Below are 12,395 nucleotides of genomic sequence, written 5' to 3' on the forward strand. Positions count from 1 at the left end.
CTCTTTGAAAGTAAATTTGTCATTTTATGTGCCTTCAGTTATCTCTTTCATGCACTATATGACATTGTCACATGACTGGTCATTTGGATCATTACCTGTATGGCAGAATACTATAGACTTGCCAAACCATTCAAGTCTATAAATTCTTTTTGTATGCAAATTATACTTAAATTTTCTAATTTCACATAATAAATAATAAATATGCACAGTCCTAGACTTGAACCCACGCAGACAGAGATGAGATGGCGGTGATCCGTAACGTAAAGCGTTTTAGACCTCTCGGCCACTCAGAGCCCCTGCTATCCTGTAACACAGTTATAGCCCCCATTTGATGTGAAACTTTGCCCATCAATAGCAGTATCATTTCTGCTCCGTGGCTTTTGAAAACATATGGATTCAAACCAAAATTGTGTTTGAGGTTTTCATTTTTCCAGTTATCCAACAAAATTTAATGGAGTTATATCCCCTGTTTGGCAGAGAACGTTATCCCTTCAATTTCATGAAAATTTTGTTTATGCCCATTTAATCTATTTCATGTACAAAAAAACAAATTTGGTAGTAGGCTTTAAATTTGGGAGACCTGTTTGATTTTCACTTTATTTTTCAAAAAGAAAGAATTTTACTGAATGAAGGCCCCTATTATGTATTTGGACTCGAAAATAAGTAAATCAATCAATCACTCAGCTTAAGAAAAATGTAAACTATGATAAAATTTACATTAATCATGTTGGTGGGGTCATCCTCATTGTGTTGACCCATTTCTAGTTTGAAAAGTATCACACAATCAAGATGATAGACATTAAAAGGTGAACTCTGTTCATAACATTTCATCTGATTGGATTCTTAAAAAAGCAAGTAGCCATTCAGAATATCACTTAGAAATGGATTTGGTCTCAGTGTTGAAATTCTTTAGCTGTTTGTTGATGGAGGTACATTTGTTTAATGTCAGCTCTTGGTGGAAGATAAAGACAAAAAGGTGCATCTAAAGTGGAGCCTGCACTTACCAAATGATTTGTTATAGCTAAGTATAGTACAGCTTTTTATGACTGTGACACCTGTGATTGGTTTGAAGATAGCCAAGACAAAGAAGTACAACTTGCCATATGATCTGTTATATCTATGTGTAGTACAGCAGGGTTGCAGAAATCCATTGTCTAAATTGTCTGATTTGTTAATTTGTTTTTCTGGAAGAGCAACTTTTACAAGGTTACATTCCATAGGCAAGTAAAATGCGACTGAAAACGTTAAAGGATGGTAATTCCCTTTTGGTCTTGAATGGTGATATTCATATTTGCCAGTATGTACCATACCATACGCATACATTATTCGTTCTACACGTAGTGAAGGCAGCAATTTATTGAATAGGATTAAAACAAGCTGCAGCTATTTTGGTTACAGCCAACTGATGCAGATGGACTCGTTTAGGAGATATTTTTTATGCTTACATCCATTGTTTTGAACCAATCAGTAGGCTCCTAACAATGATGAGAAAGTGTAATGACAGTATTTTCCTGGTAACTTTCCTCAGTGGATAGTTTTCTTATAAAATGAAAGAAAGTCATTGTGACCTGCACTTCATACTTTACTAACACAAGTTGAATACTTTTGTTCATGATCACATTGATTTGTCCATGACTGCAAACAATTCAGGTCTTTTGTAAGAAACATTGCTTAGTTAACTTTTGTCCATGGTTGTAGGTATATTTTAAGATAATATTTGTAAACATGTTTTATGTGGCCTTTTGAATTTAGAATGTTCGTGAAAGTGAACCAGTTTACAGTTTTGGGTTATTTTCCAATGAGATGATAGAGTTGAATTGTGATATTGGTTAGGTGGGAATGTGACAGTGATCAGCTTGGGATGTATTGCAACATGGAATCCTGGGGATGTATATAAGGAGAAAGAAGTAACAATTATTCATTCTTATTCATGTTTTAATTACAATTTGCAGAAGAATTTAATGTTGTGTTTAGATTTAATTTGAGAGAAATCATTCCTTTAAATTATTTATTACCATTACAAAATGCTCATATGACGGTTTGGACTAAAACACCATTTTAAGATTATTGTGAATTAAAGATATTCAGGATTACATCATTATGACTCATTGTTCACTTGGACGATAATGACAATGTTTGGCCAAATTACTCTACTTTTGTGGTAAGGACACTATCTATCAAAGGAGAAAATTAAAACATTGAAAATGATAAACTGTGCTGCTTGCTTTTGAGAAAAATTCCCTTGTGGGTGTCCACTATAACAATCTGACCTGGCAAGATCCCGCCCTCAACCCCCCTTCACATCCAATAGTACCTCAGGAGCTACAGTAACAAAAAATGAGAATGGTTGGTGGTCCAGATATTTTTATTGCTTGTAATTTACACATACTGAGGCTTCTTCTGAAAAATTTTGTTAATTTTTCCTGCAGCTATTTTTAGCTAGTTAGCAACATTCATTCTCTTAAATACAATATTTTATTCTACCACACCGCTCCAGTGGCCTAGTGGTTAGAGCGTCCACCTCAGATGCGGGGGATCATGGGTTCGATCCCCCGGCCGAGTCATATCATACCAAAGACTTACAAAAATGGTACTGACAGCTACCTTGGTTGGCACTCAGCATTAAGAGGTTAATGTTAGGACTGGTCAGCCTGGTGTCAGGATAATGTGACTGGGTGGGACATCATGCGGCATGATGCCCCAGTGCTAGACATCACTATAAACTGCCTCACTGCAGACATCGTAGTGATATGACTAAAAAATTGTTAAAGCTGCATTAAAAATCCAAGTCACATACACACACACTCATTCTACCAGACATATTCTGGTTCTGTAATTAGGTGACTCTGACTATGTATACCTGTAAAAAGGATGTCAAATATGTATACTCTGAATTTTAACAACTCTCTAAAAGCTTGTACATTATTCATATATAACTGATGGCTACACCTGAATTTAAAAATTATGAGTACTTACCTCATCTGCAAAAAAGAATTATTTGGAGCTCTGATATTGGACATATGTTTTTACCATATGTTCAGGAATTTGTTGTTATACACCTGATAATTTCAGTAAACTTTATAAATGTGCTGTTTACAATTTTAGGTTGTTTGCATCGCCCCTACTTTACCAGGTAAACCTGACTGGCGTGGCAGAGGTATATAGTAAACATGCAGAGAATGTAGACAGTAAAGGTATCAAAGCCCACTTCAGAATGGATGAGAGTGGATTTCTAAAAATAGAGAAGGTAATTATACCATGTATGAACAAGTACCTGTTGATTTAAGTGGCTTTCACAGGAACTTGAGACAAGATAGTGTGTTTTCTCCCCATGAATTGTACCCTCTATATATTAGAGAAAAAGACTTGCTGTCACCATCTTTGCTTCACTAAAGTAGAGTAATTTATTGTGAGTGCAGCACATCATAATGAATAATTATCTGCTGGTAAGACTGTGCTGAAGGGAAGCAAAGATTGCAACTCTACATCATTGTCTTGTTATACAGAGAGTATAATCCATGGGGAATGCATATATTGTTATACAGAGAGTATAATCCAGGGGGAATCCATATATTGTTATACAGAGAGTATAATCCAGGGGGAATCCATATATTGTTATACAGAGAGTATAATCCAGGGGGAATCCGTATATTGTTATACAGAGAGTATAATCCAGGGGGAATCCATACATTGTTATACAGAGAATATAATCCAAGGGGAATTCTTACATTGTTATATAGAGAGTATAATCCTGGGGAATGCATATATTGTTATACAGAGAGTATAATCCAGGGGGAATCCATATATTGTTATACAGAGAGTATAATCCAAGGGGAATGCATATATTGTTATACAGAGAGTATAATCCAGGGGGAATCCACATATTGTTATACAGAGAGTATAATCCAAGGGGAATGCATATATTGTTATACAGAGAGTATAATCCAGGGGGAATCCATATATTGTTATACAGAGAGTATAATCCAGGGGGAATCCATATATTGTTATACAGAAAGTATAATCCAGGAGGAATCCATACATTGTTATACAGAGAATATAATCCAAGGGGAATTCATACATTGTTATATAGAGAGTATAATCCTGGGGAATCCATACATTGTTATACAGAGAGTATAATCTGGGGGATTCCATACATTGTTATACAGAGAGTGTAATCCAGGAGGAATCCATACATTGTTATACATATAGTATAATCCAGGGGGAATCCATACATTGTTATACAGAGAGTATAATCCAGGGGGAAAAAAAACATTACAGACAATATCTTGCTCACGCCGTGGCTTTATACTAGCAAATCCAGCTACAAGGAAAAGCTTTCTACACAGGGTACCAAACTCACGCCTCGGACCCCTTCAGTTTTCAGGAAGAAATGTTAAAGTATTGTCAATCCGACGTGGACAATTTACGGAGTTGCTGTGGAAAATTTCAAGAATTATTCATGGAGTTCAGAGGGATTGATCCTCTAATTTTTGTTTGCCCTGTCATGAATGTAGACGAGATAAACAATATCTGTTTATTTCTTGAGATTGCAAATTCAAAACTTAAGTCCATTAAAAAAAATCATTTTGCCTTGCATGCACATTTTTCGAGATTGAGTATCACTTTTTCATTGATGAGAACAGGAACCACGTTAAAAGAGACCTTCATAGACTAGTTTTTGAAACATTGTCAAAATACTGTCCAGTAGAAAATATACCAAACTTAGCCTCATTACTAGACTTACTTATAGTCAAGTTGTTGGTCAGTTTCAGTTTGATTTATCTTTGTAAAATGAAGAACAATAATATAAAAAAATGTCCTGAATCCTTATTTCCCAAAATTAAACTCCAAACAATGACTGTGTCATCATATGGTATGAACTATAACCAGCTATGTTTACATAACTGAACTCATCAAACCAGTCTGTCAAGAAGAATTAGATTGAAATACTTTGCATCTAGAACATGCAAGGGGAAGAGATACAAGAAAATCCAAACATCATAATCAAGTGCAACAGGAACACCAATGTATGCTTAAAATCCAAACATCATGATCAAGTGCAACAGGAACACCAATGTACGCATAAAATCCAAACATCATGATCAAGTGCAACAGGAACACCAGTGTACGCTTAAAATCCAAACGTCATGATCAAGTGCAACAGGAACACCAATGTACGCTTAAAATCCAAACATCATGATCAAGTGCAACAGGAACACCAATGTACGCTTAAAATCCAAACATCATGATCAAGTGCAACAGGAACACCAATGTATGCTTAAAATCCAAACATCATGATCAAGTGCAACAGGAACACCAATGTACACTTAAAATCCAAACATCATGATCAAGTGCAACAGGAACACCAATGTACGCTTAAAATCCAAACATCATGATCAAGTGCAACAGGAACACCAGTGTACGCTTAAAATCCAAACATCATGATCAAGTGCAACAGGAACACCAGTGTACGCTTAGGCATGTTCAGAAGAATACAAAATAAATAATGCCAGCATGCATCATTTTATAAAAGACACCACATACATCACTTCACCAATGGGTTTTATATGGAGTGAGTTTTCATCTGTATGCCTAATAGAGTGTAGTTCACAAATTTGTGTTAATTTGAGGATATCCATACCAAATGGCAATACTTAACACAAAAACTACCAAAGAATGGTGTAGGTCAGACCATATTAACGCAAGGTATTTGGCATTAAATTTTGTCTTTTTTTAAAATTAAAATTGCTAGCAACAGCCGTTGCCAAGCTGTTAGTGTTAGGAGAGACATCTTAAATGATCATTTGTAAAATTTAGAGATAAAGCAAAATTTAGTGCTACAGCATGGTCTCACTTTGAAGTTAAACCATTATAACATGATCACTGTTCCTGGATCCCATTTCATTATTAGATAGAAGTAGATGTATTATTTACTTCATTATAAGACTGCTTTGTTGGCCTAGTGGTTGGAGCATCTGCTTCAGATGTGAGAGGTCATGGGTTCAAACCCCAGCCAAGTCATACCAAAGACTTGTAAAAATGATACCAACAACTGCCTCTATAGGCGCACAGCATTAAGAGGTTAGTGTTAGGACTGATTGGCCTGGCGTCAGGATAATATGGCTGTGTTGGACATCATGCTACATGTCTGGGCATGATGTCCCAGTGCTAGACATCACTACAAACTGCCACTGGTATGCAGTGATATAACTGATTTTTTTAAAAAGCTACATTAAAAATAAAACACACACACACAGACATACATACATGCACACACACACATACTTCATTATAAGGTGGTCTTACTGTAAGGCTTCCATTGACAGTATTATAAGGAGGGAATGCTGTATTTGTGAAAGAGTTCCTTTAAAATTTTTTGTTCACTTTCATTTGTGAATGCTTTTTCAGAACAGTTCCGTTAAGCATCATAGAAAGGAAGACAAGCAAGGTACCACATTCAGTGGAGTCCTTCTTAAGTTGCTGAAGACTTTCAATTACAAAGCAAGATAGGACATTTAGCAGTTTTTGCAGCAAAGCATAAAGAATGACTTCATGACCTGACACAATAACTTGTTATAATTGCTGTATTTATTAAAGCTGAAACAAACAATGACATTTGAGTCGGAATAATTTTTGCAAATATTTCAGTAGATAATCAGTATTAAAATAAATGTTTACATAATGAGTGGCAACACCAACAACCATTCAAAGTACTCAGCTTTGCTGACCATTGACCACTACTGTGCTGTTTGTAAACTGTACAACTTTAAAGTAGCTTACAAGGAACAACTGTAAATCACCAGAAATGTTTTTACCATCAATACTCACTTATAAGTTGATTTAAACCTTAAATAACAAAGATCTTGATCTGCCATTGCATAATGCACCTGCAGGGCAGAGTCTTTGCTGTTTGTGCTGCAAATTATTCTGAGCAGACGACACTGACTCAGATCTGCAGGCATATTATGTGACAATGGATCTAGGTCTTTGTAGTTGGACTTGCAAGTGAATATACAGTGGAGCCTCGTTAATCCGGACACATTCGTTCCCAGCAAATATGTCCGGATTAATGAGTTTTCTGGATAATTGAATCATGCACATTTTTTATTTTACGATATCATCACACCGTATTTATGTACATGTATATGCTAGCTTTAAATGTAATGTACTGTATGTTCAATAATGGTTGAAATAAATTAATGAATACATCTATTAATTTGTGTTTATTTCACATTATTATGACATGTGCTTGTATGTACATATACAGTAAATAGAAGTTTAGACAATTAACACATCGAACACATCACACTATGTTCATGTACATGTATGTACTGTACATACATTTATTATGACAGTTTCCTGAAGAAGTCTGTAACCTTTGTTTGCCTGGATTCTTTGAAGCCCTATACTGTCCACAGCTTAAAAATGTCAACTGTATTTGCACAGCAAACAATAAACTGTGATTGTTACATACAATTGGTAAACAACAAAGAGGCTTAATGACACTTTTAATTTATTTACCATATGTTATGTCAGAAAGCATGGACGATTTGATCTCAGTGTGTTTATTTAATTAACACCCCCGTCGGCGACTAGCTAAAACAGACATTGTTTATACAATCGCTGGTTACAATATGGTCACGCTACTTTGTTATTGATAGTGGCCATAGATTCTCAAGGGCTTCACTACTGTGTTTTATGTATTATTCTTCTGATTGTATTTTCACATACGATTTTTCGAATTTTCTTATTTTTGGACAGATTATTTCCGGATTATCAAGACAAGTTTTAATGTAATTTTACACTTTGGTCCCTGATTTTGATTTCGGGATCCGGAACGCGGATTTCTTGATTAACAGAGCAAATTAACGTTTAGGAATTCCGTTCCTGTTGAATTATGTCCGGATAGCGAGGTTTCTGCATAAACGGAGTCCAGATTAACGAGGTTCCACTGTATATGGTAATTCCTTTTCAGTATGGTTTGATGAGGGTGGCATGGGCAGAGTCAATAAATACAAAAGGAGACTAGAAAGACATATCTTAATTTATTTTATGAACAGCAATATTTGGTATTTATTGCTGCTATAATATTTTTGCTATAGGTTGAGGCAGTGTTTGAAAAGACAGAAGAGGAAAAGGCAGAGGAATCAACATGGAGCAGTAAGCATCATAACTTGATTTTCTTTATCATTATGCACGTGTATAGACATTGAAAACAAAAAATAAACTTTTCTCTTCAGGATGGGATTTCAAGGCAAGGGTACGCATAATGATAATTATTATGCCAGGAAAAATTGGGTTTACATTTTTCAGTTTTATTTAGCTACCATAAGTTGGGATATATTAAATTATTAATTCATTTGTCTGTTGCTACATACATCAGGATGTTCCACACAGTAATTCAACTTCTCCACAATTTGCCAATACCCACTTTGTAAGTAGCTTGCATTTAGGGGCAAGGAAGAAGTCCATCATTTTATGCACCAAAGGTCAAATGTCAAGGTCACAGGTGACAAAAGAATTAAAATGTTTCCACATAACTGACGTATAACAGATAACTTGACCAAACTTTGGAAATGGCTTGCATTTGAGATAAGAAAGACTTCAGAAGTATTTAGGGTCAGAGGTCAAGATCACATAATTCTAAATGAAGAAAAATTGTTTCATCATGATTTCTTTATTTTTTCATTAGCTACTGTGACCAAACTTTATGGATGTCTTGCATATGAAAAAAATAAAGACTATTCATTTGTGGTCAAAAGGTAAAAGGTCATGGTCACAAGAATTAAAATGAGGAAAAACAATTTCCTTAAAGCTAACTTCTGTCCTACTTAGGTGGCTTGTATTTGAGCAAGGATTTTGAGGCTTTAGTAACATGTTACACATCTTTCTTTTAAGTAATTGTCATATGAGAATTGTACAGATTATTTTATTGTATAGTAATTGTTTCCTTTACTGATCAAAGACTGACATAAGCTAAGGAACTTTCAAATACAAATAAATTCACTTTTTTATTTTTTAACAGGTCAAGCCAAAAGTTCAATTTCTATTTACATTTTCTGATTCTATACATTAGTTGAACTGCGCTTTGAATAATTATTAAGAAAGCCATTACAGTTAAACATTTTTGAGACCAGCAAAATTCATCCATTAAAATCAAAATTATAACAAACTGGAAAAGTTATTTAGTCAAAATTGTGTACCTTGATTTTATTTTAAATTGATTCCACTTTGACTGGGAATTATTTATTTTTACCAAGTATTATCTTGAACATACAAAACGAGTCAAGTATTATAACAGTATCTTGGCAAAAAGGTTTTTGAATGTTCAGATTGTTTGGAAATTGATTATTTTTAATTTGACTCTTCAGAGCTTGGGGATACAATTAGTGGTCTTTTTGGGTCGTCTGAAGGTAAAGATGCTGAGGTTAAACCAACAGAAAGCTCAGAGGTAAGTTTTTCACATGTTCTGGTGTTTGTTTTCAGTTATTTGGTGAATGGCAGTGAAGGTTATTTCAAAATGAAATGTCAGAAGCAGGAGGCACTTTTTAAAAAATTTGTCACTTTTATATTGGACTTGTACAGTACATTGTCAGTATGCTTTCTTTGCACCTTTGCATTCATGGGGTTTGATCCTCAGCTTAGAGGGCCTTCTAGTTTTTGTCTCATTTGCAAAGTCTAGGTACAACATTTCTGATGGTGTTTGTGTTGGAGTAGGTGTCAGCATTATCAGTGTTTTGCATTTATCTAACTTTCTCCGAGACTGATTAATGTACAGTCATGACATTTGATGGGTGCATTCATCACAAAGGGTACTACCCATCCTTGGCAGAAGGGGTCACTATGACCTACTTTTCATGTTTCATTGATTTTGCTCAGATTTTGGAATAAGCTTTGGTGTAGAGTCAGTGAAAGTATGTAAATAATGTAAATATAAGATGCAAAGGATAATAGTACCATTAGCAGAATGACCTGCTATATAAACACTTTTACGTAATTCTGATTGTTTGGTTTGGAGTCCAGCAACACAAGTAGGTTATTTAGTGCCAAGGCAATTGAAGTAAAAACCTTGTTCAGGGACACACCACAGTAGCTAACCCAGGGGTAGGATTTGAACCTACACCCATTTGGTCTAAAGTACTCTTCGTTATGGATCACTGCCATCTCACCTGTCTGTGTGGGTTCAAGTCTCGGATTCAGCCAATGTGGGTATGTGAGAAAGCTTGTCAGTAGCTTCTCATGGGTCGTTGATTCTTTCCAGGGTTTTCCCGGGTTCTTCCTCCACCATTAATACTGGCCGCAATGTATAGCCTATTGTGTGCTGAAAAATAGTGTGAAACCCTATAACAATAACAATTAGACTGGCATGGCGGGTATCAAACTCGTGACCGTTAGGTTATGAGTCTGACACACTACCATGGCTCCCTCAGGACATATTTTACATTGGATTGCACTATTACAGCATGACATAAGCATGCCTAATGAAATGGTCTGCTGTTAAAATATATTTTGTTAAATTGTATAAGCCAGGAGAGTGATATCGGGCCCCTGCTTGTTTTTGTTACTCCTCCGCGTATCACGAATGGCCCACATCAATTGCCTTCACCCTAAATGTTCAGCAGTATAGTGAAGTTTATAATATGCCATCATTTCCTGTGGCCTTGATATGTTTCTATTTGAAATTTGGCAGAATTTTTTTTTTATAGATCTGGGGGTTTATTTGTTTGGTGTTTTATGGCACAGCAACACAAATAACACATGTAGGTTATTTAGCATTGAGGCAAGTGGAGTAAAGTGCCTTTCCAAAGGATAAGCCATGGCAGCCAACCTAGGCTGATCCAGTGTTAGGATTCAAAATCGTACCCTATCAGTTGTGAGTCTGGCACAACTATAAACCATGAAGCTAGCATTGCAGGACTACAGGTACTGACATTAATTTCTTCCCCTATGGTATTCAGAGCACCACAGTCTTTACACTCATAAAAATAGTCTGTCCCTGCCAAATATACATAAAATGATTCAAGTTAGTATAAATTATAGATTTAAATTATGTTCAAAACTGAGAACACAGAGTACCATTGCTACAGCAGTTGCCTCCCCTTCATGGTTTATTTCATTTTGGATCAACCTCTTTCAGATAGTTAGAACTAATTTAATAAATATTTGGATTTTTAAGGATGCATGCTTTTTTAAATTGTATGAATATTTTCAAAACTTGGTTAGCTGTTATTTTATTTATATTTAATAACATGGTACATATTCATATAGTTTTTTATAGGAGAAATGACCATTACATGGGGATGTATATTCAGCTAAGAGTAGTACAAGAAAATGCACATTAACCTATATATTTTTGATTGCTTGGATCCTTAGTGATATAAAAATATCAGATTTTCAAAATGCTAGATATTCCAACATCTGTAAGGCCTTCTATTTCATGCAGCACCACAACAATGGTTAGGACATAGTGTTAACCTTATCTATCCATATGTCCATCTATCACAGTATGCTAGAAGTTTTATCATTTTAGGCACTGTGGTGGGGCATTCTCACTTGATGAACATGTTTATTATTTTTGTAGCTGTTGTTTTTGCATGTTTTGTGTCCTTTTTTGTAAACTTTTCTGTTGAATATCTTTTGAAAGCTTTTAGCACAACTCGGGATAATTTATTTAGATGGCAGACCCAGTTTATGATGAACATCTTGAGATTTATTAGTCATGAACAGAATTCTGTTTTAATTGGAAACAATTACATGTCTTACATTTTTTAATTGAATCAGATTTTTGATAATCTGAATTTAGGTGAAATTGTCCATTGTTCATCAGCATTTGCTGTTTTAATTTCTCAAATTGTACTGGACCAGTTTCCACCCATTGTTTGGCATTGAGCTTTCTGCATTAAATATAAATAATGCCAGTCTGCCATCAAACAAATGTTACAAAAATAAAAAATGTTTAAATAACTTCTGTCCAAAAACTGCTTGACATAACTACTAAATTTCACTGAAAGCACCTTCACAGCTAGGCTTTTGAGGTTGTTACCCATGATGCCAAAGTCTACCATAAGATATGGTCACGATTACTAAAAATAGAAGGACCTTTGATCAACTTCTAAACAAAAACTGCTCAGCTGATATGGAACTGATTTGCCAGAAAGAATTGTGACATCAAGGGCTTTCCAGTCTGTGATCATACATGTACGTAGCCACCATTACTATCAATAGAAAACCTTTAAACAACTTGCTGTCAAAAACCACTTGCCAGAATTTGACCAAATTTTACAGAAAACACCCTAAAAATTTGAGCCTTGCACATGTGTAAAAAAAAAGATAGATGTTCAATTAAATATGGCCACCATTATTACTAAAAAAATCAGAACCTTTAAACAACTTAA

At 35.0% G+C, this 12,395-nt stretch overlaps 1 protein-coding gene across 2 annotated transcripts in view; it reads left to right on the forward strand.

Moving 5' to 3' along the window:
- The window catches only part of LOC149794226 (hypoxia up-regulated protein 1-like), a 75,301-nt gene that overhangs the window by 33,843 nt on the left and 29,063 nt on the right, over positions 1-12,395 (forward strand). For both annotated transcript variants that reach the window (XM_089968346.1, XM_089968347.1), the window contains exons 16-18: positions 3,106-3,247; positions 8,103-8,160; positions 9,372-9,451. In XM_089968346.1, coding sequence (XP_089824472.1) covers positions 3,106-3,247; positions 8,103-8,160; positions 9,372-9,451 — 280 coding nt within the window. The remainder of the gene's footprint in view (positions 1-3,105; positions 3,248-8,102; positions 8,161-9,371; positions 9,452-12,395) is intronic.

Source organism: Sinohyriopsis cumingii, chromosome 8 (genome assembly GCF_028554795.1).
Source record: "Sinohyriopsis cumingii isolate HCF-2022 chromosome 8, ASM2855479v2, whole genome shotgun sequence".
Taxonomy (NCBI): Eukaryota; Metazoa; Mollusca; class Bivalvia; order Unionida; family Unionidae; genus Sinohyriopsis; species Sinohyriopsis cumingii.